The 24,290-nt window shown below is 69.4% G+C and overlaps 5 protein-coding genes across 8 annotated transcripts; 1 reads left to right on the top strand and 4 right to left on the bottom strand.

Moving 5' to 3' along the window:
* Window positions 1–20: 20 nt before the first annotated feature.
* On the bottom strand, window positions 21–6,153 carry USP21 (ubiquitin specific peptidase 21). Its single transcript, XM_085560703.1, has 14 exons — window positions 6,058–6,153; window positions 5,399–5,454; window positions 4,560–5,293; window positions 3,066–3,125; window positions 2,361–2,484; window positions 2,162–2,273; window positions 1,951–2,088; window positions 1,812–1,876; window positions 1,619–1,722; window positions 1,004–1,090; window positions 813–891; window positions 605–712; window positions 392–506; window positions 21–304 (listed from the first exon to the last, which is right to left on the bottom strand). The coding sequence occupies exons 3-14, from the start codon at window positions 5,283–5,285 to the stop codon at window positions 214–216; spliced, it is 1,809 nt and encodes a 602-aa protein (XP_085416829.1). The 5' UTR covers window positions 5,286–5,293; window positions 5,399–5,454; window positions 6,058–6,153; the 3' UTR covers window positions 21–213.
* Window positions 6,154–6,322: 169 nt separating this feature from the next.
* On the bottom strand, window positions 6,323–8,868 carry UFC1 (ubiquitin-fold modifier conjugating enzyme 1). Its single transcript, XM_085560712.1, has 6 exons — window positions 8,730–8,868; window positions 8,411–8,478; window positions 7,942–8,005; window positions 7,776–7,852; window positions 7,091–7,181; window positions 6,323–6,544 (listed from the first exon to the last, which is right to left on the bottom strand). Exons 1-6 carry the CDS (start codon window positions 8,850–8,852, stop codon window positions 6,473–6,475), a joined length of 495 nt encoding a protein of 164 aa, XP_085416838.1. The 5' UTR covers window positions 8,853–8,868; the 3' UTR covers window positions 6,323–6,472.
* Window positions 8,869–9,430: 562 nt separating this feature from the next.
* Window positions 9,431–11,311, bottom strand: LOC146765400 (uncharacterized). The gene is made up of 3 exons (XM_085560714.1): window positions 11,279–11,311; window positions 10,323–10,539; window positions 9,431–9,718 (listed from the first exon to the last, which is right to left on the bottom strand). Exons 2-3 carry the CDS (start codon window positions 10,535–10,537, stop codon window positions 9,592–9,594), a joined length of 342 nt encoding a protein of 113 aa, XP_085416840.1. The 5' UTR covers window positions 10,538–10,539; window positions 11,279–11,311; the 3' UTR covers window positions 9,431–9,591.
* Window positions 11,312–11,937: 626 nt separating this feature from the next.
* On the top strand, window positions 11,938–19,024 carry TOMM40L (translocase of outer mitochondrial membrane 40 like). 3 transcript variants are annotated; one of them, XM_085560686.1, is made up of 9 exons: window positions 12,185–12,348; window positions 13,406–13,473; window positions 13,555–13,647; window positions 14,412–14,513; window positions 14,873–14,978; window positions 15,761–15,883; window positions 16,462–16,538; window positions 17,565–17,667; window positions 17,746–19,024. In XM_085560686.1, the coding sequence occupies exons 1-9, from the start codon at window positions 12,270–12,272 to the stop codon at window positions 17,883–17,885; spliced, it is 891 nt and encodes a 296-aa protein (XP_085416812.1). In that variant the 5' UTR covers window positions 12,185–12,269; the 3' UTR covers window positions 17,886–19,024. The 3 variants fall into 3 exon arrangements, with proteins under 3 accessions (XP_085416814.1, XP_085416812.1, XP_085416813.1); XM_085560687.1 differs by having other exon boundaries at window positions 12,231–12,348; window positions 13,330–13,473; XM_085560688.1 differs by lacking the exons at window positions 15,761–15,883; window positions 16,462–16,538; window positions 17,565–17,667; window positions 17,746–19,024 and adding an exon at window positions 15,456–15,654 and having other exon boundaries at window positions 11,938–12,348.
* On the bottom strand, window positions 18,994–24,260 carry NR1I3 (nuclear receptor subfamily 1 group I member 3). 2 transcript variants are annotated; one of them, XM_085560684.1, is made up of 9 exons: window positions 23,029–24,260; window positions 22,711–22,849; window positions 22,172–22,302; window positions 21,566–21,801; window positions 20,699–20,895; window positions 20,446–20,591; window positions 19,475–19,591; window positions 19,289–19,394; window positions 18,994–19,204 (listed from the first exon to the last, which is right to left on the bottom strand). In XM_085560684.1, exons 1-9 carry the CDS (start codon window positions 23,153–23,155, stop codon window positions 19,075–19,077), a joined length of 1,329 nt encoding a protein of 442 aa, XP_085416810.1. In that variant the 5' UTR covers window positions 23,156–24,260; the 3' UTR covers window positions 18,994–19,074. The 2 variants fall into 2 exon arrangements, with proteins under 2 accessions (XP_085416810.1, XP_085416811.1); XM_085560685.1 differs by having other exon boundaries at window positions 22,711–22,767; window positions 23,029–23,040.
* Window positions 24,261–24,290: the final 30 nt, after the last annotated feature.

Here is a 24,290-nt window from a genome sequence, read left to right as displayed (position 1 = left end):
CCAGCCCCAAAACTCGGCGATTTTTGGGGCTTTTTTTAATAAATTTATTCACAAAACCCCCCGGGGCCGCGCCGGCCGCCGCCGCACCCCCCGCACCCCCCTCTCCGCGGGGTCCGGGGGGCTCCCGGGCCGGGGGCACCAGGGGTTCACCCCCCCAGCCCAGCCCCGACCCCCGGGCGGCTCCGGGCGGGGGTCTCGGGGGTCCCGGGGGTCTCAGGCTCTGCGGCCGGGGGGCTCCTCCAGCTCGTAGAACAGCACGTAGCCCTCGCTGGACGGCACCTGGTTCTCGCTGATGGGCGAGACGCTGCGGGGACACCCTCAGCACCCGCGGCGGGCGCTCGGGGGTCTCCCGGGCGGGGCGGGGGGCGCGGGCGGGGCGGGGGGCACTGACCGGGAGTCGTTGTAGACGCGCCAGCCGGCGGGGTCGCGGCAGAAAGCCGTGTAGTGCCCGTAGTGCACGCTGCCCGAGTGGTTGCACAGCGCGTACAGGCTGTAGACGGGGCTGCCTGCAGCGGCGAGGAGGAAGGTGGGAGGTGAGGGTCGCCCCAAAACCCCCCTCCCCACCCAGCCCCCCAAAAAACAACCCGCCCGCAGCTCTCCTCACCCGCCTTCTCGCTGGCGAACTCGCGCAGGTTGAGCTGCTGCAGCGGGAAGTCCACGAACACCGAGCACTTCTTGATGGAGTAACGCGTGGTGGAGAACCGGTTCAGGTCTGCCCAGGGTCAAGGCCACAAGGGAACCTCGTGCCCCCTCCCCGAACCCCCCGAAAAATTTTGGGGGGGAGTCCCGAAGGGGCGATTCCCAAAGGATACGGAGCACCAGGATGCGTGGGAAGCGCTGGATCGTCAACTTCTTGGTGCTGCGCGTGCGCTGCCGGCACTTGTCGCACACCTGAGGGCCGGGGGACGCTCAGGGAGGGGCTGGGGGGACAAATTGGGGGGCTGGGGAGGGGGTCACCGGGGTTTTTGGGGGGCTGGGGGGTGGGGGGGGTCCGTCCTCTCACCGGGGCGTTCTCCGAGTCCAGCTCCTCCTCCTTGGTGAAGAGGCTGAAGCAGTCGTGGAGCGAGACCTTCCCCCCGGCAAAGCTTTTCTGGGGGGCCACCAGGTCAGGGGGGGGAGTTTTTGGGGGGTTTGAGGGGGTCGGAGGGGGGGTCGGAGGGGGCTTTGCGGGGGGTTGAAGTGGTTTTTGGGGGATCTGAGGGGGTTTTGGGGGGATCTGAAGGGGTTTTTGGGGAGTCTGAGAGGGTTTTGGGGGGGTCTGAGGGGTTTTGGAGGGATCTGATGGGATTTGGGGGGGTCTGTGGAGTTTTTGGAGGAATCTGAAGGGGTTTTGGGGGGGTCTGAGGGGGCTTTGGGGGGTCTGAATGGGTTTTGGGGGGTTCTGAGGGGGTTTTGGGGGGTCTGAGGGATTTTTGGAGGGGTTTGAAGGGTTTTTGAGAGGTCTGAAAGACATTTGGGGAGTAGAAGGGGTTTTGGGAGAGTATGAAGGTATTTTGAGGTAGTCTGAAGGGGTTTTTTGGGGGATCTGAAAGGTTTTTGGGGTGGCCTGAGAGGTTTTGGAGGGGTCTGAAGGATTTTGGGAGGTCTGACAAGATTTTGGGGGTCACCCCAGCCCCACCTTTGGGATGGGCAGCGAGAGGTCGCAGAACACCTCAAAGGTGGTGGAGCGGTAGCCGCAGGCCTGGCACTTGAGGCAGCTCTTCAGCTGCCCCACGAAGAGATCTGGGGGGCAAAGGGAAGGCTCAGGGGGGCCCCCCCACAAGTTTTGGGGTGCCGGGGAGCAGGGGCACACCCCCATCGCCAAGGCTCACCCACGATCTTGCTGTCTTCCCTCTCCAGGTAGCGCTTCCACATCTGGTTGGCGCGTTCCTCGTCGCTGCGGGTGGGCTGGGGTCAGCTGGCCCCCAAAAAATTTGGGGGTTCCCCCTTTCCCCCCCCCCCCATCCTCACCTGAGCGTTTCGGGGTCCTCCAGGGCCGGGGGTCTCCGCGTGTCCGACAGGATGCTGGGGGTGCGCCGGCCCTTCCTGTTGATCTCCACGTGCAGCCGGTCCATGAAGAACTTGAGGAATTCCTGCGCGTCCTGCTGGCTGCAGGGACCACGCTCGGTGCCCGCCCGGCCTCGGGGGGCACCCCAAAAGGGTTTTTGGGGGGGGGTCTCACCTGTAGCCCGTGAAGGAGGGCACGTATTTTTGGAACACGGCCTTGAAGCGCCCGGGGTTGACGGCCTCGGAGGAGTCGGGGTGCCAGAGGGCGGCGATGACATCGGCGAAGGCTGCGGGGACGCGGCGGCCTCAGGTCCCCACAGGAGGGTCCCGTGAGGCTCTGGGGGTCTGCGGGAGTTTTGGGGGGTCTGTCCCACCTTCGGTGAGCTCCTGGGGGGCGCGGGGGCCGGGGGGCTGCTCCTGCTGGAAGTCCCGGCGCAGGCAGTAGTCCCGCAGGGGTTTGGTGCTGCTCAGGCACTGCAGCACGGCGTTCATGAAGCACTGCCGGGGACACGGGGACATCGGGGTGTGTGCCACCCTCACCGGTGGACCCTCGCGGTGTCCCCTCCACCCCGTGTGGCTGGGGGGGGTCCCCGTGGGTTCCCAGTGGGTGGGAGTGTGGTGGGATGGTCACAAAGAGGCTCGGGGACACTGAGGTGACACCCAGGTGACACCAAAGGACCCTTGAGGACACCAAAGGGACCCTTGAGGACACCAGAGGGACCCTAAGGGACACCAAAGGGACCCTTGAGGACACCAGAGGGACCCTAAAGGACACCAAAGGGACACCAAGAGACCCTTAAGGACACCAAGGGACCCTAAAGAACACCGAAGGGACCCTTAAGGACACCAAGGGACCCTAAGGGACACCAGAAGGACCCCAAATCCCTCCCACACCCAGGACAGAGGCACAGCAGCGCTGGGGACAGCGCCGGGGGAGCTCTGGCAATGTGACATCCCAGCAGGCCGGGAGGGTGGGACACGGCTCCCGAGCATGGGGGACCCCGAGGTGACCCCGAGGGGACCCCAAATCCCTCCCGCCCCCCCTCCCAGAACGGAACCCCGGCAGGGTTCCACTTTACCGTGTTGCCCAAATTCCTGAGGCCGACGTGGCCCGAGCCCAGCAGCAGCGTGTGGTGGGTCTGCGGGGGGACAGCGGGGGGACACCCGGTGAGCCGCGCCCCGGCCCCCCGGCCGTGCCCCCCGGCCGTGCCCCGGCGCCGGTGGCTTCACCTCGCCGGTGAGCAGCAGCAGCCCCATGACCGCCGTGTGCACCACGGACTCGGAGATGTCGGTGGCCCGGCCCTGGAGCTCCCGGCGGCTCAGCAGCGAGCGCTGCAGCTTCCGCGGCAGCTCCGCCAGCGGGGCTCCCTGCAGCCCCGGCATGCCGCCACCGCCTCGGTGGCACCGGGCGCCCGCGGGACCGGGGGCACCGCGGCCGGTCACCGGCGGCTCTCCTCCCCCTCAGCTCATTAGCTGATCCGATTCCCCCGGCTATTCTGGGCCGCGCTCATCCCGGGGGATTAATTAGCCGGAGCTGCCCCGGGGGACAGCGAGAGCCCGAGGTAAACGCCCCCCAAAAAAGCTCTCCCCGCTTCCCCCCCCCGAGGGGTTTGGGGGGCTCGGCGGGGCTGCGGGACCCCCGGGGCAGCGCTGGGGACATCCCGAGGGGGGACGAGGCCGGGCGGCCGTGCCCGGGTGGGCTTTTGGGGATTACGATCCCCCCACACGTGGCCGGGCAGGTGCGGGATGGGCGGGGGGGGTGGCGGATGCGGAAACGGGGAGGGGGCGGCGGCCACCTCAGTGCCACCCGAGTGCCACCCGAGTGCCACCCGAGTGCCACCCGTGGTCACCCCGGAGCTGCCCCGGGATGGCACCGGCAGCCCCCAGCCCCACGGAGCTCTGGGGGACAGCAGCGACCCCCTCCCCACCACCACTGTGGGGGTCCCCAAAACAGGAGCAGGGGACAGGTGAGACGGCCACCACTGTGCCACCCTGGCGATGTCACCGAGCCCGAGAGCGGGGACAGCGTGGGGGGCACAAAGTGTCCCCAGCTGTGGGGGTCTCAAAGTGTCCCCAAGGCGGGGGACAATGTGGGGGTCTCAAAGTGTCCCCAAAGTTGGGGACAGCGTGGGGGTCACAAAGGGTTCCCAGAGCTGGGGACAGCGTGGGGGTCACAAAGGGTTCCCAGAGCTGGGGACAATGTGGGGGTCTCAAAGTGTCCCCAAAGTTGGGGACAGCGTGGGGGTCACAAAGGGTTCCCAGAGCTGGGGACAGCGTGGGGGTCACAAAGGGTTCCCAGAGCTGGGGACAATGTGGGGGTCTCAAAGTGTCCCCAAGGCTGGGGACAATGTGGGGGACACAAAATGTCCCCAAAGCTGGGGACAGCGTGGGGGTCTCAAAGTGTCCCCAAAGTTGGGGACAGCATGGGGGTCACAAAGGGTTCCAAAAGGGGACAGCATGAGGGTCTCAAAGTGTTCCCAAATCTGGGGACACCGCAGGGCTCACACCCATCCCCGAGGCCGGGGACGCCGCGGGGCCCCCGCCACCCCCCGCCCGCCGCCCGGGGCTCTTACGGCGGCCGCCTTGTCCTCGGTGCGGCCGGGCGCGGGGCTGCCGGGGCCGAACGGGGGCTCGGAGCGGGCGCGGGGGCCGCCCTCGGGGCGCACGGAGAGCAGCGGCGGGGCGGCTTTGCCGTCGGGCCCGGCGGCCACCGCGACCCTGCGCAGCGAGGAGCTCCTGCGGAGCGCCAGCGCGCCCAGCGGGTGCCCGCAGTCCCGGAGCACCAGGCGGCTCAGCGCCACCGCCACGTCCTCGGCGCGCCCGGGCACCCCGGGGACACCACCGGGCACGCCGCCGCCGCCGCCGCCTCCCTGGCTCAGGTCGCCGATGCTGATGGATTTGGAGCGGGCCAGGTTGCTCCGGCGCCGCTCGGCCGCGCTGGGCAGCGAGAAGGAAGCGCTGCCGGGCACCTGCGGGGCACCGCCGGGCACCCTGACGCCGTGATCGGCTTTGAGCGGCCCCCGGCGAGCCCCCGGCCCGCGGGGAGCGGGGTCGCCCCGTTTGGCCGCCCGGCCCCGCTCCAGCTCCAGCTTCTTGGGGCGGGGGTCGTCGGGCGGGGGCCGCGGGGGCAGCAGGCGCAGCTTGGGGGCCGGGGAGAGCCCGCTGGGCGCCGCATGGCGCTCCTGGCTCAGCGCTCGGTGCCCGCTGGGCAGGCGGGAGCCCGCCCGGGGCTGCGCGCTCAGCACGGCGCCGCCGGGGTCCCTGGGGCGAGCCAGGCGGTGCTCCGAGGCCTGGGGCATGGCGGGGCCTGCGGGGACAGCGGCAGCTCGGTGACAAGGCGGCAGCTCGGGGACAACGGGGGTGGCACCGCCGCGGGGACGGCGGCGCCAGCCCACGCGGGACGGGCACCCACCTGCTCACAGCCCCCCGCGCCCGGCGGCCGGACACGGCGTCCCGTCGGCGGGGGCCCTGCGGGGACACGGTGGCACCGGGGGGGGTCCCCGAAACCTCGGCGGGATGCCCGAACGCTCCGCGGGACCCCCGGCTCCGTGGCGGCCTCGCGGGGAGTCCCGGCGGGGCGGGGAGCACCGGGAGTGTGTGCCCCCCACCCACCCCACCCACCCACCCAAGCGGGGTCCTGCTTCCCGGGGACGGGGTGGGTGGTCCCGGAGGGGCGGAGGACAAAGCCCCGGTACCCCCGGGGTTGGGGCGGGGGTCGCCCCGAGGCTTGGCTGGAAAAGCCCCCGGACCCCCCCCCAAAAGGGGTTCCGCAGCCCACCCCGGTGCCCCCCATCACCCCGGGCCCCGCCCCCCTCTCCCAGCCCGGGGGTATCCCCTACCCCCCCCCTCCGCCATACCGGTCCCCCCCCCCCCGCCCCGGTGCTCCCCCCGCTGCCCCCCCCATCACCCCGGTACCCCCCGCCCCCCCGGGGCCCTGTCCCGCACCCCCCGGCCGGCCCCGCGGCCGCCCTTGGGGGGGTGTCCGCTGTCCCCGAGCCCCCCCAGCCCCGAGTGCCGCCCCCCGGGCCCCCCCTCGCCCCTCGGCGGGGTCGCCCCGCGGTCCCCCCGCACCTCCCGCGGGCCGCCATGGCAACGACTCCCGCCGCACCCGCCGCCATCTTTGCTCCTCCCGCCGCCGGCCCCGCCCCCGCCGGCTTCACCGCCGGCTCTGCGCATGCGCCGCTCCCGCTAGGCCACGCCCCCTCGCGTCGCCATGGAAACCGCGCGGCGTCTTAAAGGGGCCGCGACCCGCGCGGGTTTTGGGGGGGCGGGGGGGTTAAACCGGGGGGTTTTGGGGACAAATCCCCCCCCCCAAAATAACAAAGCGCCACCAAAAAGAGGTTCAGCGTTTATTGGCGAGCGGCAGCCAAGCGGTGGGGAGGGGCGGCAGCAGCTGGGAGGGGAAGGGTGGGACCCCCCCAAGGTGGGGGGACCCCCAAGGGGAGGGGGAGGGGACCCCCAAAGTCCCCTCCCCACCCCCCGTTGGTCACTTGTCCTTGTGTTGGATGAGACCTTTGGAGATCAGGTCCGGGATCTCCACGGCCAGCCAGGGACCAAGCTGGGGGGATACCCCCGGGACGTGTCACCCCCAAAATGTGTCACCCCCACCTCGGTGTCACCCCCAGAATGTGTCACACCCCCCTTGTTGTCACCCCCCCTTCGGTGTCACACCCCAAAATGTGTCACACCCCAAAATGTGTCACCCCCACCTCGGTGTCACCCCCAGAATGTGTCACACCCCCCTTGTTGTCACCCCCCCTTCGGTGTCACACCCCAAAATGTGTCACACCCCAAAATGTGTCACCCCCCCTCGGTGTCACCCCCAGAATGTGTCACCCCCCCATGGGTGACCTCCCGATGTTCCCAGTGTCACCCCCCGTGTCCTGTCCTGGTGCCCCCCTGGTGTCCCTGCTCTGTGTCCCCTCCCCTGTCCCCTGTCCCCAATGTCCCCCAATGTCCCCAACCCCCCCAATGTCCCCAACCCCCAATGTCCCCAATGTCCCCAATGTCCCCAATGTCCCCAATGTCTCCAAACCCCCCAATGTCCCCAACCCCCCCAATGTCCCCAATGTCCCCAATGTCCCCTGTCCCTGTCCCCGCTCACCCCCAGGGCCATCAGGTGCGCCAGCCCGAACTTGGGCGCGTTCCTGGCCCACAGCGGCTGGAAGTGCTCACTGAGGCAGATCCGGCCCCCCCTGCGGGACCCCCGTCAGAGCCCCCCAAAACCCAGACCCCCAAAACACCCGAGGGACCCCCCAGGGACCCCCAAAACACCCGAGGGAACCCCAGGGACCCCCCCATCAGAGCCCCCTGAGACCCCCAAAACACCCCCAGGGACCCCCCAGTCAGAGCTCCCCAGGGACCCCCAAAACACCCGAGGGACTCCCCAGGGATCCCCCCTGTCAGAGCCCCCCCAAAACGTGGACCCCCAAAACACCCCCAGGGACTCCCAAAACACCCGAGGGAACCCCAGGAACCCCCCGTCAGAGCCCCCCGGGACCCCCAGAACACCCCCAGGGACCCCCCAGTCAGAGTTCCCCAGGGACCCCCAAAACCCGGACCCCCCAAACCCCCGAGGGAGCCCCCGGCAGAGCCCCCGGGACCCCCAGGGACCCCAAACACCCCCAAGGACCCCCAAACCCCCCCCAGGGCCCCCCAAACCCCCCAGGGCCCCCCAAACCCCCCAGGGACCCCCAAAACCCCCAGTGAACCCCCCCCAGGACCCCCCAAACCCCCCAGGACCCCCCAAGCCCCCCGGGACCCCCCAAGCCCCCTGGCCCCCAGCCCACCGGTACATCTTGGCGGTTTTCCCGTCCAGCTCGGGGATGGCGATCTCGGGGGCGGTGCCCGGGTACGTCACCGGGATCTGGGGGGGCCGGGGGCGTCAGGACCCCCTCGGGACCCCCCAAAAATCCCCGAACCCCCCCCAAGCTCCCCCGAGCCCCCCCAGCTCACCTCAAACTCGATGTTGAACTCGTAGCGCAGCAGCTCGTGGATGTACCAGCAGCGCCCATGCCAGCTGGGGACCCCAAAATCCATCAGGGACCCCAAAATCCATCAGGGACCCCCAAAATCCATCAGGGACCCCAAAATCCATCAGGGACCCCCCAAAAACCAATCAGGGACCCCCAAAAATACCTCAGGGACCTCCCAAAACCCCCAAATCTCTCAGGGATCCCCCCAAAAACTGCTCAGGGACCCCAAAATCTCTCAGGGACCCCCCAAAAACCGATGAGGGACATCCAAAACCCATCAGGGACTCCCCAAAATCCATCAGGGACCCCCCCAAGCTGCTCAGGGACCCCCGAAACACCTCAGGGACCCCCCAAAATCCATCAGGGACCGCCCGGGGGTCCCGTTGTGCCCATCCCGGGGGTCCCGGTGTGCCCGTCCCGGGGGTCCCGGAGCCCCCGTCCCCCCTCACCGGGTGCCCTCGGGGTTGGACTCCAGGCGGAACCAGTCGGTGTCGGCGCGTTTGTTGTTCTCCACGTACTACGGGGACACCGGCGGGTCACCGGGACCGGAGGGGGATCACCGTTACCGGAGGAGGGTCGGTCACCGGTACCGGGAAGAGGTCACCGGGACCGGGTCACCGGGACCGGGGGAGGGTCGGTCACCGGGACCGGGAGCGGGTCACCGGGACCGGGGGGGGTCACCGGTACCGGAGGGGGGTCACCGGTACCGGAGGAGGGTTCAGCGGTACCGGAGAGGGTGGGTCTCCGGTACCAGGGGACACGCCGCACCTGGATGAGCGCCCGGTACTCCTCCCGCAGCCGCTCGGCCCAGCCCTCACGGTCCCGCGGCCCCGCCGGTGCCCGCAGCAGCGGCAGCTCCGCCACCGCCCGCCGCGCCGCCGCCTCCGCCATGGCCCGGCCCCGCCATGCCGCCCCGCCGGAAGTGACGTGGCGCCGCCGCCGCCGCCCGGGGCCGCCATCTTTCCTACGGGCGTGGCGATAGAGGTGACGGTGCTGCCGCCATCTTGGGTGAGGGCACGGCCGGCTCGCCGTCGCCATCTTGGATGAGGGCACGGCCGGCGGGTGAGGCCGCCGCGCTGCCGCCATCTTGGGTGAGGGCAGCGAGGTGATGAGGGAGGTGGGCGGGGTTTGGGTGGGGAGGCTCCGCCCCCCCCAGGGACCGTCCCCTATCCAGAGACCCCCCCCCCCCAAAACACCGATAGGGACCCCCCACACCCCAGAGACCCCCACCAAAACACCGACAGGGACCCCCCACACCCCAGAGACCCCCCCACCCATTCCAGGGACCCCCCCTCCCCAGGGACCCCTACCCCCAACAACGACAGGGACCCCCCCCCCCAAAACACTGACAGGGACCCCCCCCTCCCCCACAGGGACCCTCCCACAGCCCCAGGGACCCCCCAGAACACCGAGGATCCCCACATACAGGCACAGGGACTCCCCCAGCCCCAATTTAAGGACGCGCGGGGGGGGTTTCAGGGCTTTATTTGGGATCCATGGAGGGGGTCTCGGGGGGTCTCCTCGGGGGTCTCGGGGTCTCTCAGGGGGTCTCCTCGGGGGTCTCAGGGGGTCTCCTCGGGGCTGTCTCCTCGGGGGTCTCCTCGGGGGTCTCCTCGGAGGTCTCAGGGTCTCAGGGGGTCTCCTCGGGGGTGCCGGGGGTCCCCCGGCGCAGCAGGGACGAGAGCAGCCCCATGGCGCCGCTCTGCAGCTCCCGCGCCAGCGGCTCCAGCTGCGCCTGAGCCCGGCCCAGGAACAGCCTGGGGGGGACAGAGCCTGGTGGGGTCCGGGCTGGGGCGGAGGGGGCTGGGGAGGGGGCCCTAGGGGGGAGGGGGCTGGGGAGGGGGCCCGAGGGGGTGGGGAGGGGTCCCGAGGGGGAAGGGGGCTGGGGAAGGGAGGGGAGGGGGTGGGGAGGTGTCTCGAGGGGGGAGGGGGCTGGGGAGGGGTCCCGAGGGGGGAGGGGGCTGGGGAGGGGGCCCGAGTGGGGAGGGGTCCTGGATAGAGGTCCCGAGGAGGGGAGGGGTCCCGGGAAAGGAGAGGAGGGGGCTGGGGAGGGGCCCCGGGTGAGGAGGGGTCACGGGTGGGAGGGGAGGGGTCCCGGGTGAATGGAGAGGTGTCCCGAGTGGGGAGGGGTCACGAGTGGGAGGGGAGGGGTCCCGGGTGAGGAGGGGTCACGGGTGGGAGGGGAGGGGTCCCGGGTGAGGAGGGGTCCCGGGTGGGAGGGGAGGGGTCCCGGGTGAGGAGGGGTCACGGGTGGGTGGGGAGGGGTTCCGGGTGGGTGGAGAGGTGTCCCGAGTGGGGAGGGGTCCCGGGTAGGTGGGGGGGGGTCCCGGGTGGGAGGGGAGGGGTCCCCGCCCCCCGTACTCGGCCTGGCCGCGCAGCTCCTGGGGCCGCAGCTCCCGGGCCAGCAGCTCGGTCAGGCTCTGCAGGTGGCGGCTGAAGAAATCCTCGCTGGGCGGGGGCTCCGGGACCCCCGGGACCCCCGGGACCCCCTCGCCCGCCGCCTCCCGCCGCTCCAGCGCGGCCCCGGGGCGGGCGGCGGCGAGCAGGAGCAGCAGCGCGGCCAGCGGGAGCCTCATGGCTGCGGGGACAGCGTGGGGACAGCGTGGGGACAATGAGGGGACAGCGTGGGGACAATGAGGGGACAGCGTGGGGACACCGCGGGGACAGCGTGGGGACATGTGCCACTCGTGTCCCCGCGGCCGCAGCCCCACGGGGGCTTCCAGCCCATCCTCATCCTGTTCCAGCCCCATAAAAACTTCCAGCCCTAAATCCCAATCCTGATTCTAAATCCCAACCCCAGCCCCAAATCCCAACCCCAGCCCCAAATCCCAACTCCAGCCCCAAATCCCAGCCCCAAATCCCAATCCAAATTCCCAAATCCCAATCCTGATCCTAAATCCTAACCCCCAATCCTAAATCCCAACCCAGCCCCAAATCCAAATCCCAGCCCGAAATCCCAACCCGGATCCCAAATCCCAACCCGAATCCCAAATCCAAATCCCAACCCCAGCCCCAAATCCCAACCCAGCCCCAAATCCCAATCCTGATCCCAAATCCCAATTCCAAATCCCAACCCCAAATCCCAATCCTAAATCCCAACCCCATCCCCAAATCCAAATCCCAGCCCCAAATCCCAACCCGGATCCCAAATCCCAACCCCAAATCCCAATCCTAAATCCCAACCTCAGCCCCAATCCCAAATCCCAGCCCCAATCCCAACCCCAAATCCCAATCCTAAATCCCAACCCCAACCCCCAATCCAAATCCCGACCCCCAATCCCAGCCCCACCCCCGATCCCCGTCCCGGTCCCCCTCACCTGCCCCGGTGCCGCTGCAGTTTTGGGGTCCCCCCTCCCCCGGCCCCGTTTTTATCCCAGTCCCGCCCCCCCCCCCCCCCCCCCCCCCCCACGGCAAACACGGCGGGGCCGAGGGGCGGCGCGGGGGGGCCGCGTGTCCCCCGTGTCGCCTCCCCCGTGTCCCCTCCCTGTCCCCCGTGTCCCCCCGTGTCCCTCCCTTGTCCCCTCTGTGTCCTCTCTGTGTCCCCCCCCGTGTCCCTCTGTGTCCCCCTCGCTGTCCCCCGTGTCCCCCTCCCGTCCCCTCCATGTCCCCCCCGTGTCCCCAGGGTTGTCGCCCGCGCTGTCCGCGACCCTCGGCCCCCGGCGGGAGGGGACAGGAGGGGACAGGGGGGGTGGCGCTGGGGACACGGGGACAAAGGGCGCGGGTGGCGCTGGCGACAAAAGGTCGGAGTCCCCCCGGTCACCGGGGGATGGGGACACGGGGGGACAGCGGGCACACGGGGGGACACCGAGGGCACACAGGGGGACACGGGTGGGACATGGGAGGGGACACGGGGGGATACCGAGGGACACGGGGGGGACGGGGGTACACGGGGGGGACATGGGAGGGGACACGGGGGGACATGGGTGGGACACATGGGGACACGGGGGGGACACGACAGGGGACACGCGGGGGGGGTGACATGAAAGGGAAGATGGGCTGGGGGGAGTCCAGGGATGCTAGGGGGACGTGGAGGTGACGGGACACGCGGGGATGTGGGACACGCGCGGGGATTTGGGGACAATGAGCCAAATTGTCCCCAAATGCGGGGCACAGGAGGGTGCCGCGGAACGTCTCCTCTCGGGTGCGGAGGTCCGGAGGGGTCGCATTCCGGCGCGGCCCCGCCCGCCCCTCTCAGCCAATGGGCGGCGCGCGTTTGCCCGTAGCCAAGATGGCGGCGGCGCTCCCCGTGAAGGCGGCCCGGGCGGCGCCGCCCGCGATGGCGGCGGCCGGCGGCGGCCCGTAGGGGCCATGGGCAGCCGAGCCCCGCGGCGGGGCCGGGCCCGCGGCAACCCCGGCAGCTTCGACGGGCTGCACCGGAGCTGCAAAGGTGCGGGGCACCGGGGGCATGGGGGCACCGGGAGCCCCGGGGCTGGGGACACCGGGGTTTGGGGACACTGGGATGGGGACACCGGGGATGGGGACACCGGGGATGGATGGGGACAGCGGGGATGGATGGGGATACCGGGGATGGGGGCACCGGGGATGGATGGGGATACCGGGGATGGGGGCACCGGGGATGGATGGGGATACCGGGGATGGGGGCACCGGGGATGGATGGGGATACCGGGGATGGGGGCACCGGGGATGGATGGGGATACCGGGGATGGGGACAGCGGGGATGGGGATACCGGGAGCACCGGGGCTCGGGACACCGGGGTTTGGGGACACTGGGATGGGGACACCGGGGATGGAGATACCGGGGATGGGGACACCGGGGATGGATGGGGATACCGGGGATGGGGACAGCGGGGATGGGGATACCGGGAGCACCGGGGCTCGGGACACCGGGGATGGGGACACCGGGATGGGGATACCGGGGATGGGGACACCGGGGATGGGGATACCGGGAGCACCGGGGCTCGGGACACCGGGGATGGATGGGGATACCGGGGATGGGGACACCGGCGATGGGGATACCGGGAGCCCCGGGGCTGGGGACACCGGGGTGACGAGGGGACAGTGGGGCTGTGGGGACAGCGGGGGTGGCAGCTGTGTCCCCTGGGCGGGGGTGGAGCGGGGGGGACAGTGCTGTCCCCAAAAAGAGGTGGCGGGTGTCCCCAAGGGGTGACAGGCGTGTCTGGGGGTGACAGCCGTGTCTGGGGGTGACAGACATTCCTGGGGGTGACAGCCGTGTCCCCAGCGGTGACAGCCATTCCTGGGGGTGACAGCCGTGTCTGGGGGTGACAGCCGTGTCCCCAAGGGGGTGACAGCCATTCCTGGGGGTGACAGCCGTGTCCCCAGTGGGTGACAGCCGTGTCTGGGGGTGACAGACATTCCTGGGGGTGACAGCCGTGTCTGGGGGTGACAGCCGTGTCCCCAGTGGGTGACAGCCGTGTCTGGGGGTGACAGCCGTGTCCCCAGCGGTGACAGCCGTGTCCCCCCAGAGGTGTTCCCGCCGCAGATGGAGGGGGTGAAGCTGATCGTCACCAAGACCCTGAGCAGCCACTTCCAGGTGGGGCAGGGGACACTTGGGGACACCCGGGGGGTGGCCCCGGCGCCGTCCCCGTGCCCCGTGACGCCGGTGTCCCCGCAGGTGACACACACGGTGCACCTGAGCGCCCTGGGCCCCTCCGGCTACCGCTTCAACGCCACCTTCCTGGGGGACCGCCAGCTCGGGCCCGCCGAGGTGACACCGCGGGTGGCACTGCGGGTGACACTGCCGGGCGGGGTGGCACCGCGGGTGGCACCGCCGCCAGAGCCTTGCGGGCACCCTGGGGGGGCCCTGTGGGGGACGTTGGTGGCCTCGGGGTGGTCGGTGGCCTTGGGGACATTGGTGGCCTTGGGGTTGTTGGTGGCCCTGGGGACATTTGTGGCTTGGGGTCACCAGCGGCCTTGGGGACATTGGTGGCTTGGGGACATTGGTGGCCTTGCTGCCCCCTGGGTGTCCCCCGGGAGTCCCCTGAGTGTCCCCATGTCCCCTGGGTGTCCCCATGTCCCTGTGCTGTCCCCAGGTGTTCCCGTGGGTGTCCCTGGGGCTGTCCCCATGTCCCCTGGGTGTCCCCTGGGTGTCCCCATGTCCCCAGGTGTCCCCTGGGTGTCCCCATGTCCCCGTGCTGTCCCCAGGTGTTCCCGTGGGTGTCCCTGGGGTGTCCCCATGTCCCCGTGCTGTCCCCAGGTGTTCCCGTGGGTGTCCCTGGGGCTGTCCCCATGTCCCCTGGGTGTCCCCTGGGTGTCCCCTGGGTGTCCCCATGTCCCCGTGCTGTCCCCAGGTGTTCCCGTGGGTGTCCCTGGGGTGTCCCCATGTCCCCAGGTGTCCCCGGGGTGTCCCCATGTCCCGGTGCTGTCCCCAGGTGTTCCCGTGAGTGTCCCTGGGGTGTCCCCATGTCCCCTGGGTGTCCCCATGTCCCCAGGTGTCCCCGGGGTGTCCCCATGTCCCGGTGCTGTCCCCAGGTGTTCCCCACGCTGCTCGGGGACATGGACAGCGCGGGCAGCCTGAACGCGCAGGCGCTGCAGCTGCTGGGGGAGCGGCTCCGCGCCAAGGCCGTGTTCCAGGTGCGCCTGTCACCCTGTCACCCCCTGTGTGTCACCCGTGTCACCCCTGTGTCACCCATGTCACCCCCTGTTTCACCCCCTGTGTCACCTGCTGTGTGTCATCCCCTGTGTGCCATCCCTATCACCCGTGTCACTCCCTGTGTGCCACCCCTGTCCCTCCTGTGTCACCCGCCCTGTGTCACCTGCTGTGTGTCCCCGTGTCCGTTGTCCCCATCCCCATGTCCCTGTGTCACCCCATGTGCCCCGTGTCCGGTGTCCCGTGTCCCCGTGTCCGTGCGTCAGCCCTGTGCCCGTGTCCGGTGTCCCATGTCACCCTGTGTCACCCCCGTGTCCCGTGTCCCACGGCGGCGTGTGCGCAGACGCAGCGCTCCCGCTTCGTGACGTGGCAGTTCGACGCCGAGTACCGGGGGGACGAGAGCACGGCGGCGCTGACGCTGGGCAACCCCGACCTGCTGGCCGGCTCCGGTGAGCACGGACACGGGACACGGGACACGGGGGACGTGGTGACACGGGACACGGGACACGGGGGACATGGTGACACGGGACATGGTGACACAGGGGACATGGGACACGGGACACGGGACACAGGACACAGTGACACAGGGGATGTGGTGACATGGGACACGGTGACACAGGGGACATGGTGACATGGGACATGGTGACACAGGGGACACGGGGGACGTGGTGACACGGTGACATGGGTGACGTGGTGACACGGGACACGGTGACACAGGGGACACGGGACACGGGTGACGTGGTGACACGGGACACGGGGACACAGGGGACGTGGTGACACGGGACACGGTGGACGTGGTGACACGGGACACGGTGACACAGGGGACATGGTGACACGGGAACACAGGGGACATGGTGACATGGTGACACAGGGGACACAGTGATGTGGTGGCATGGTGACACGGTGACACCCCACTGTCCCCACAGGGATCCTGGTGGCCCCGCAGGGATCCTGGTGGCCCTGGTGGCCCCAGTGACACCGCGCTGTACCTGCAGGGATCCTGGTGGCCCCGCAGGGATCCTGGTGGCCCTGGTGGCCCCGGTGACACCGCGCTGTCCCCACAGGGATCCTGGTGGCCCTGGTGGCCCCAGTGATACCGCACTGTTCCCACAGGGATCCTGGTGGCCCCGCAGGGATCCTGGTGGCCCTGGTGGCCCCGGTGGCACCATGCTGTCCCCGCAGGGATCCTGGTGGCCCCGGTGGCCCCGGTGACACCGTGCTGTCCCCACAGGGATCCTGGTGGCCCATTTCCTGCAGAGCGTCACGGCCCGGCTGGTGCTGGGTGCGGAGCTGGTGTACCACCGGCGGCCCGGAGAGGAGGGAGCCATCCTCACCCTGGCCGGAAAGTACTCGGGTGGGGACACCGGGGACAGCGGGGACACCGGGGACAATGGGGACAACGGGGACAACGGGGACAATGGGGACACCAGGGACAATGGGGACACTGGGGACAATGGGGACACTGGGTACACCGGGGACACCGGGGACAGTGGGGACACTGGGGACAACAGGGACAATGGGGACACCGGGACACTGGGGACACTGGGGACAATGGGGACAGCTGGGGATAGCTGAAGATGCCTGGGCACACTTGGGGACACCTCAGAGACATCTGGGGATGCCTTGGGGACACCTTGGGGACACCTGGGGGATGTCTGCGGACACCTTGGGGACATCTTGGAGACAGCCAAGGACACCTCGGGAACACCTGGGGATGCCAGAGGACAGCTGGGGATGCCTTGGGGACACTTGGGGACACCTCGGGAATATCTGGGGACACCTTGGAGACACCTGGGGATGCCTGTGGGCAGCTCAGAGACACATGGGGATGCCTTGGGGACACCTTAGGGACATGTGGGGACACCTTGGGGACACCTGGGGACACATGGGGACACCTTGGGGACACGTGGGGACGGTGGCTCTCTGTCGCAGCCCCGAACTGGGAGGCAACGCTGAACGTGGGCTACGGGGGGGCCCACGCCAGCTACTACCACCGGGCCAACGAGCAGGTGGGTGTCCCCAAGGTGTCCCCGTTGTCCCCCGCTATGTCACCGCTGTGTCCCCATTGCCCCCGCTGTGTCCCCATTGTCCCCTGCTGTCCCCTGCTGTGTCCTCATTGTCCCCTACTGTGTCCCCATTGCCCCCACTGTGTCCCCCCACACTGTCCCTGCTGTCCCTGCTCTGTCCCCATTGTCCCCCGCTGTGTCCCCATTGTCCCCTGCTGTCGCCCGCTGTGTCACCTGCTGTGTCCCCATTGCCCCCGTTGTGTCCCCATTGTCCCCTGCTGTGTCCCCCCACACTGTCCCCGCTGTGTCCCCACTGTCCCCCGCTGTGTCCTCATTGTCCCGCACTGTGTCCCCATTGTCCCCCGCTGTGTCCCCCCACACTGTCCTCGCTGTGTCCCCACTGTCCCCCGCTGTGTCCTCATTGTCCCCCGCTGTGTCCCCGCTGTGTCCCCTGCTGTCCCCCACTCTGTCCCCGCTGTCCCCGTGTCCCCGTGTCCCCTGACCGTGTGTCCCACACTGTCCCCTCTGTCCCCCGCTGTCCCCCGCTGTGTCCCCGCTGTCCCCTCTGTCCCTCTGTCCCCTTGTCCCCATGTCCCTGTGTCCCCTGACCGTGTGTCCCACACTGTCCCCTCTGTCCCTGCTGTCCCCCACTGTGTCCCTGCTGTCCCCCGCTCTGTCCCCTCTGTCCCCGCTGTCCCCCCCTCTGTCCCCTCTGTTCCCGTGTCCCCGCTGTCCCCCGCTGTGTCCCCGCTGTCCCCCGCTGTCCCCTCTGTCCCCGCTGTCCCCTGCTCTGTCCCCTCTGTCCCCTCTGTTCCCGTGTCCCCGCTGTCCCCCGCTCTGTCCCCTCTGTCCCCTCTGTCCCTCTGTCCCTGTGTCCCCGTGTCCCCTGACCGTGTGTCCCACACTGTCCCCGTGTCCCACACTGTCCCCTCTGTCCCTCTGTCCCTCTGTCCCTCTGTCCCCGTGTCCCCGTGTCCCCTGACCGTGTGTCCCACACGGTCCCCGTGTCCCCTGACGGTGTGCCCGCAGGTGCAGGTGGGGGTGGAGCTGGAGGCCAACCCGCGCCTGCAGGAGAGCTCCTTCGCCTTTGGCTACCAGCTCAACCTGCCGCGGGCCAACGCCGTGTTCAGAGGTGCGTCCCCCCCCCCAGGTGGCCTTTGTCCCCGCCGGCGGCGGAGGTGGCGCTCAGGTGTCCCCGCTGTCCCCGCAGGGCTCCTGGACAGCAGCTGGAGCGTGGGGGGGGTCCTGGAGAAGCGGCTGCCGCCCCTGCCCGTGACGCTGGCGCTGGGCGCCTTCCTGAACCACCGCAGGAACCGCTTCCACTGCGGCTTCGGCCTCACCGTGGCGTGAGCCGGGACACGGGCACGGACACGGACACGGGACAGGGGACACGGGACACGGACACAGACACGGACACAGACACGGACACAGACACGGACACGGGACATGGACACGGACACGGGACATGGACACGGACACAGACACGGGACATGGACACGGACACGGGACATGGACACGGACACGGGACACGGGCATGGGCACAGGACACGGACACGGGACAGGGGACATGGGACATGGACACAGACACAGACACGGGACATGGACACGGACAGGGGACATGGACACAGACAGGGACACGGACACGGGACATGGACATGGGACACGGACACAAACATGGGACAGGGGACACGGGGCACGGACACGGGACACAGACACAGACATGGGACACGGACACTAGACATGGGACAGCAGGACACAGACATGGAAACAGACACGGACACGGGACACAGGACACGGACATGGGACATGGACACGGGCATGGACACAGACACGGGACAGCGGGACACGGGACACAGACACAGGACATGGACACGGGACACGGACATGGGACAGAGGGGACATGGGACAGCGGGGACACGGGAAAACAGGACAAGGGACACAGACACAGGACACGGGACAGCAGGGACACGCGACATGGGACAGCAGGGACACGGACATGGGACAGCAGGAGACAGCAGGGACAGGACAGTGGGACACAGAACACGGACACGGGACGGAAGACAGAGGGGACAGCGGTACATGGACGGGATGGGACAGAGGGGACAGCGGGGACAGGACAGCGGGGACAGGACAGAGGGGACAGGACAGGGACAGGACAGCGGGGACAGCGCGCGAGTGGCACTGTCCTGCTCAGGGAGCTGCCAGGCGGGGCCGTGCAGGTGCCACCAGGACCCGCGGGGACACGGCGGGCTGGGGACAGCGAGTGACAGCGCCACAGGGGGCTGGGGGTCCCCACTGTCGCCAATGCCACCCTCGGGGGGTGGCGGCCATGGGGGGCTGGGGGTCCCCACTGTCACCAGTGCCACCTCCTGGGGGTGGCTGCTGCCACTGGGGGTCCCTGTTGAACCCAGTGCCGTGGTGGCCGTGCCTCAGTTTCCCTGCGGTGATGCAGCCGGGAGCCCGGATAAATAAAGGAGCTTTACTCGGTGCCCGGTGGCGGCCGGGGGTGACGCTCGGGGACCGGGGGGTGACACGGGGCTCAGCTGATGATCTCGGAGAGCAGCGGCGTCATGGCCGACAGGTCCTGGATGTGCAGGATCTGCCGCGTGTTCTCCACCTTCAGCGTCTGCAGCTCCGTCAGCAGCAGCAGCAGCTTGGCGTACAGGAACCTTGGGGACACGGGGACATCCAGCTGGGCCTGGTGGCCATCCCCAACCCCCTTGGGGACGCTGCCACCCACCCGTGGGGCTGACCTGCCCTCGCTGGGGGGGTGCTGGTGCTCGATGTAGCTCTGCAGGGTCAGGGCCACCTTCTCCTGGAAGCGGTCGATGGCCTCGCGCTGGGCGATGCCGGCGTGGTCTGGGGGGGAACGTGGGGTGACCTCAGCGTGCCCTTGGGGACAGGGGGGTGTCCCCGCGTCCCCCCAGCGTGGGGCTCACCTGGCGAGAAGAGCAGCATGGCCTGCAGCAGGGCGTACTCGGCCTCGTGCAGCCGCAGGCGCCGCAGGCTCTCGTGGAACTTGAGCAGCGGCTCCAGGTACACCTGCTGGAAGCCGGCTGGGGGGAGCCCCCCAAAATCCCGGCGTGAGGGCAGGCAGCACCTTTGGGATCCGTCCCCCCCGTGTCACCAAGTGCCACCGCCTCGGGCGCCTCCGGGGTGGCCGCTCCCAACCTCCCCAGACAGCCCTTTCAGGGCCTTTTCCCTTTTCCAGGAAGAATTTCCCCAAATTTCCACCCTGAGCCTTCCCTGGTTGTCCTGGGGGAGTGGCAGGGTGTCCCCCTGGCTGTCCCCATGGTCAATCTGGGGGTGCCAGGCTGTCCCTTGTCCCCAGGGATGGTGGCAGGGTGTCCCCCTGGCTGTCCCCATGGTCAATCTGGGGGTGCCAGGCTGTCCCTTGTCCCCAAGGATGGTGGCAGGGTGTCCCCCTGGCTGTCCCCATGGTCAATCTGGGGGTGCCAGGCTGTCCCTTGTCCCCAAGGATGGTGGCAGGGTGTCCCCCTGGCTGTCCCCTGGGTGAGTCTGGGGGTGCCAGGCTGTCCCTTGTCCCCAGGGATGGTGGCAGGGTGTCCCCCTGGCTGTCCCCTCGGTCAATCTGGGGGTGCCAGGCTGTCCCTTGTCCCCAGGGATGGTGGCAGGGTGTCCCTCTGTCCCCTGGGTGAGTCTGGGGGTGCCAGGCTGTCCCTTGTCCCCAGGGATGGTGGCAGGGTGTCCCCCTGGCTGTCCCCTCGGTCAATCTGGGGGTGCCAGGCTGTCCCCCTGGTCCCTCTGGGTCCCCACCCCGGGGGTCCTTGTGACAACACGGGACCCCGCTCTTCATCCTGTCCCCCTCCTGTCCTTGGGCTGCCCCGCCTGGGCGGCGCAGGGCGGTGTCCCCGCGTGTCCCCGCGTGTCCCCGCGTGTCCGTGGGTACCCAGGGCCCCGTCGCGGACGGTGTAGCAGCGCTGGCCGCACTCCCAGGCTTTGGTGCTGGGGTTGAAGACGGTGTTGTAGCGGATCTGGCAGATCCCCAGCGTGGCCCCTTTCAGCAGCGAGATTTGGGCGTCCAGCGGCAAACTCCTGCCGGGACAGGGGACACAGGGGACACAGGGGACAGAGGAGGGGACACGGGTCACTCAGGAGGTGGCACCGAGCCAGCCGCGGTGGCCCGCGCTGCCCCCGCGCACCTGAAGAGCGGGATCTCCTTGGCGAACTGGATCACCTGCTGGATCATGAAGGTGCTCAGCTCGGCGAACTGCGGCAGCAGCGACAGCGCCGCCTCACACGGCGACAAAGACGGCGACAGCGACGGCGACAGCGACGGCGACATCCCCGCGGCCACACCCGCGCCCCGCGGGCCGGGCAGCAGCAGGCGCGCGGCGGGCTGGGGACAGAGAGGGGACAGTGCAGGGGACAGTGGGGACAGTGCAGGGGACAGTGGGGACAGTGGGGACAGAGAGGGGACAGTGCAGGGGACAGTGCAGGGGACAGCTGGAGATAGAGAGGGGACAGTGGGGACAGTGCAGGGGACAGCTGGGGACAGCTGGAGATAGAGGGGACAGTGGGGACAGAGAGGGGACAGTGCAGGGGACAGTGGGGACAGAGAGGGGACAGCTGGGGACACAGAGGGGACAGTGCAGGGGACAGTGGGGACAGCTGGAGATAGAGGGGACAGAGAGGGGACAGTGCAGGGAACAGTGGGGACAGCCAGGGGACAGTGGGGACAGAGAGGGGACAGCTGGGGACACAGCCAGGGGACAGAGAGGGGACAGTGGGAACAGAGAGGGGACAGTGGGGACAGCTGGGGACAGCTGGAGATAGAGAGGGGACAGTGGGGACAGAGAGGGGACAGCTGGGGACAGCTGGAGATAGAGAGGGGACAGCTGGGGACAGCTAGGAACAGTGGGGACAGAGAGGGGACGCTGGGGACAGCCAGGGGACAGTGTGGGGACAATGGGGACAGTGCGGAGGACAGCTGGGGCAACCGCAGGGACAGGGGTGTCCCCTTGGGGAACGGGGGTGTCCTTTTGGGGACAGGGGTGTCCCCAGCTCACCCAGCAGTGCATGAACTGCGAGAAGCTGGAGTCGAAGGTTCGCTGGTGGGCGGCGATGAGGAGCGCGATCAGCTCCTGCTGCTCGGCCGTCAGTCCGGGCTGTCCCCCGGGCTGTCCCCCGGGCTGTCCCCCGGGCTGTCCCCCGCGCTGTCCCTCCTGTCCCCGCTGGCCCCCGGGCTGGCCCCGCCGGCCCCGCAGCTCCCGCCGCCGCCGCAGCGCCTCCTCCGACATGATCACTGCCACCCCGGCCCGGTGTCACCGCTGTCACCGCTGTCACCGCGGCCACAGCGAGCGGGGACACCGCCACGTCCCTCCCCGCTGTCCCCTCCGTGCCACGCTCCCTGCCGCCACCTCTGTGCCCTGTCCCTTGCTGTCCCCACCCAGGCCGCTTCTCCCTGTCCCTTGTCCCCTCCATCCCACCCAGGTGTTCCCCCGTGTCCCCCATGTCCCCCGTGTCCCCCGTGTCCCCCGTGTCCCCCGTGCCCCATATCCCCCCGTGTCCCCCGTGTCTCCAATGTCCCCCGTGCACCTCGTGTCCCCCGTGCCCCCCGTTTCCCCCGTTTCCCCCGTGTCCCCCGTGTCCCCCGTGCCCCCCGTGTCACTCACTGTCCCTCCTCATGCCCACGTCCAGGCACCTCTGGAGGCGGCAGGCCTGGCACTGTCGCCGCCTGGTCTTGGTGACAGGGCAGCGCCGCGCCAGGGGACACGTGAAGCGGGCGCGTTTGATGATGGAGCGCCTGGGGGACACGGCCACTGTCCCCGCGTGTCCCCAAGCCAGGCCAGGGCCCGCGCTCGGGGTGCTAGCGCTGTCCCCGTCGCTGGGACCATCGGCTGCCACCCCGCCCCATCCCATCCCACCCCATCCCATCCCATCCCATCCCATCCCATCCCACCCCATCCCATCCCATCCCATCCCATCCCTACTGTCCTGTCCCGTCGTGTCACCGCGTCCCATCTTGTCCCCTCACGCTGTCCCCTTGTCCCACCCCGCCCTGTCCCCTTGTCCCTTCCCATCCCGCCCTGTCCCCAGCTGTCCCCGCAGTGTCCCCACGGTGTCCCCAGCTATTGCCCGCTGTCCCCAGCTGTCCCCGCATTATCCCCAGCTGTCCCCGCAGTGTCCCCCCGCTGTCCCCAGCTGTCCCCACCTGAAGAAGCCCTTGCAGCCCTCGCAGCTCATGACGTGGAAGTGGTACCCGCTGGCCCTGTCCCCGCACACGGCGCACACTTTGTCCTCGTCGCGCTCCGTGTCCCCAACGGGGTCCCGGGGGCTCGGCAGGGACACGGCTGGGGACACGGGGACAGCGGGGGTGGCACACAGCTGGCACCGGTCCCGTCCCCTCGACGGACCCCACGGTGCCACCCACCTGAACCCGCGGTGTCCCTCCCCCCGCGTGTCCCCTCCGGTCCCCGCGTGTCCCCTCCGGTCCCCGCGTGTCCCCTCCGGTCCCCGTGGCCGGCGGTACCTGAGCCGGTGTCCCCCGGTGCGGTCGGTGACGGGGAATTGTCCCCACGCAGTGAGGGGACATCGGCTCCCCGCGTGTCGCCGGCGGTCCCCGCGTGTCCCCGGAGGTCTCCGCGTGTCCCCTCCATCCCCGCGTGTCCCCGCGTGTCGCCGCGGTCCCCGGAAGGGCCGCGTGGAGTTTGAACCTTGAACTTGGGGCTGTGCCAGGCGGGGACAGCGCGGGGCGGAGGGGACAGGTGGCACCCGGGGCGGGACACGGGGACACGGGGACAGGGACAGCCGGGATGTCACTGCGGAGGGTGGCACCCCGGAGGGGACACGCCGGTGGCCGTCCTGCCACCGCCGTCCCCTCAGGAAGGTCCCTGTCACCAGCCCCGTGGGGGGGTGCTGGCAGTGTCGCCATCCCGGGACGCCCCCGCAGCGCCTGTGCCCTGTCCCCAAGTGTCACCCTCAGCAGGACGGTGGCATCGGGTGGCTCACGGTCACCCCGGTGACTCCGAGGTGTCACCTCGTGTCCCCCGTCCCACCTCCCATGTCCCTCACGTCCTTAGTGTCCCCCATGTCCCCCGTGTCCCCAATGTCCCTAGTGTCCCCCAAAGTCCCCGAAGTCCCCAATGTCCCCCATGTCCCTAGTGTCCCCTCTGTACCCCAGTGTCTCCTTCGTGTCCCCATGTCCCCCAGTGTCCCCAATGTCCCCAATGTCCCTAATGTCCCCCGTGTCCCCAGTGTCCCCAATGTCCCCTGTGTCCCCCAGTGTCCCCATGTCCCCCAGTGTCCCCAATGTCCCCAGTGTCCCCAATGTCCCCTGTGCCCTCAGTGTCCCCAATGTACCCAATGTCCCCCGTGTCCCCAGTGTCCCCAATGTCCCCCAGTGTCCCCCATGTCCCCATGTCTCCCAGTGTCCCCAGTGTCCCGTGTCCCCAGTGTCCCCAATGTCCCCAGTGTCCCCAATGTCCCCTGTGCCCTCAGTGTCCCCAATGTCCCCCAGTGTCCCCCATGTCCCCAATGTCTCCCAGTGTCCCCAGTGTCCCGTGTCCCCTGTGTCCCCAATGTCCCCAGTGTCCCCAGTGTCCCCAGTGTCCCCAATGTCCCCTGTTCCCCCCAGTGTCCCCAATGTCCCCGATATCCCCAAATGTCCCCCCCAATGTCCCCCGTGTCCCCCCGGGTCCGTCGCTCCTGGAGCGGGGGGGGAAGAAGCCACTCTTGTGGGCGTGTCCTTTCGGGCCCACCCCCCTCTCCCCATTGGCTGCTCGCGGCTGTCAC

This window comes from Lonchura striata, chromosome 25 (assembly GCF_050655825.1).
Source record: "Lonchura striata isolate lonStrDom1 chromosome 25, ASM5065582v1, whole genome shotgun sequence".
NCBI lineage: Eukaryota > Metazoa > Chordata > Aves > Passeriformes > Estrildidae > Lonchura > Lonchura striata.
The sequence above is the reverse complement of the archived record's forward strand: the minus strand, read 5'-3'. Positions and strand labels throughout refer to the sequence as shown.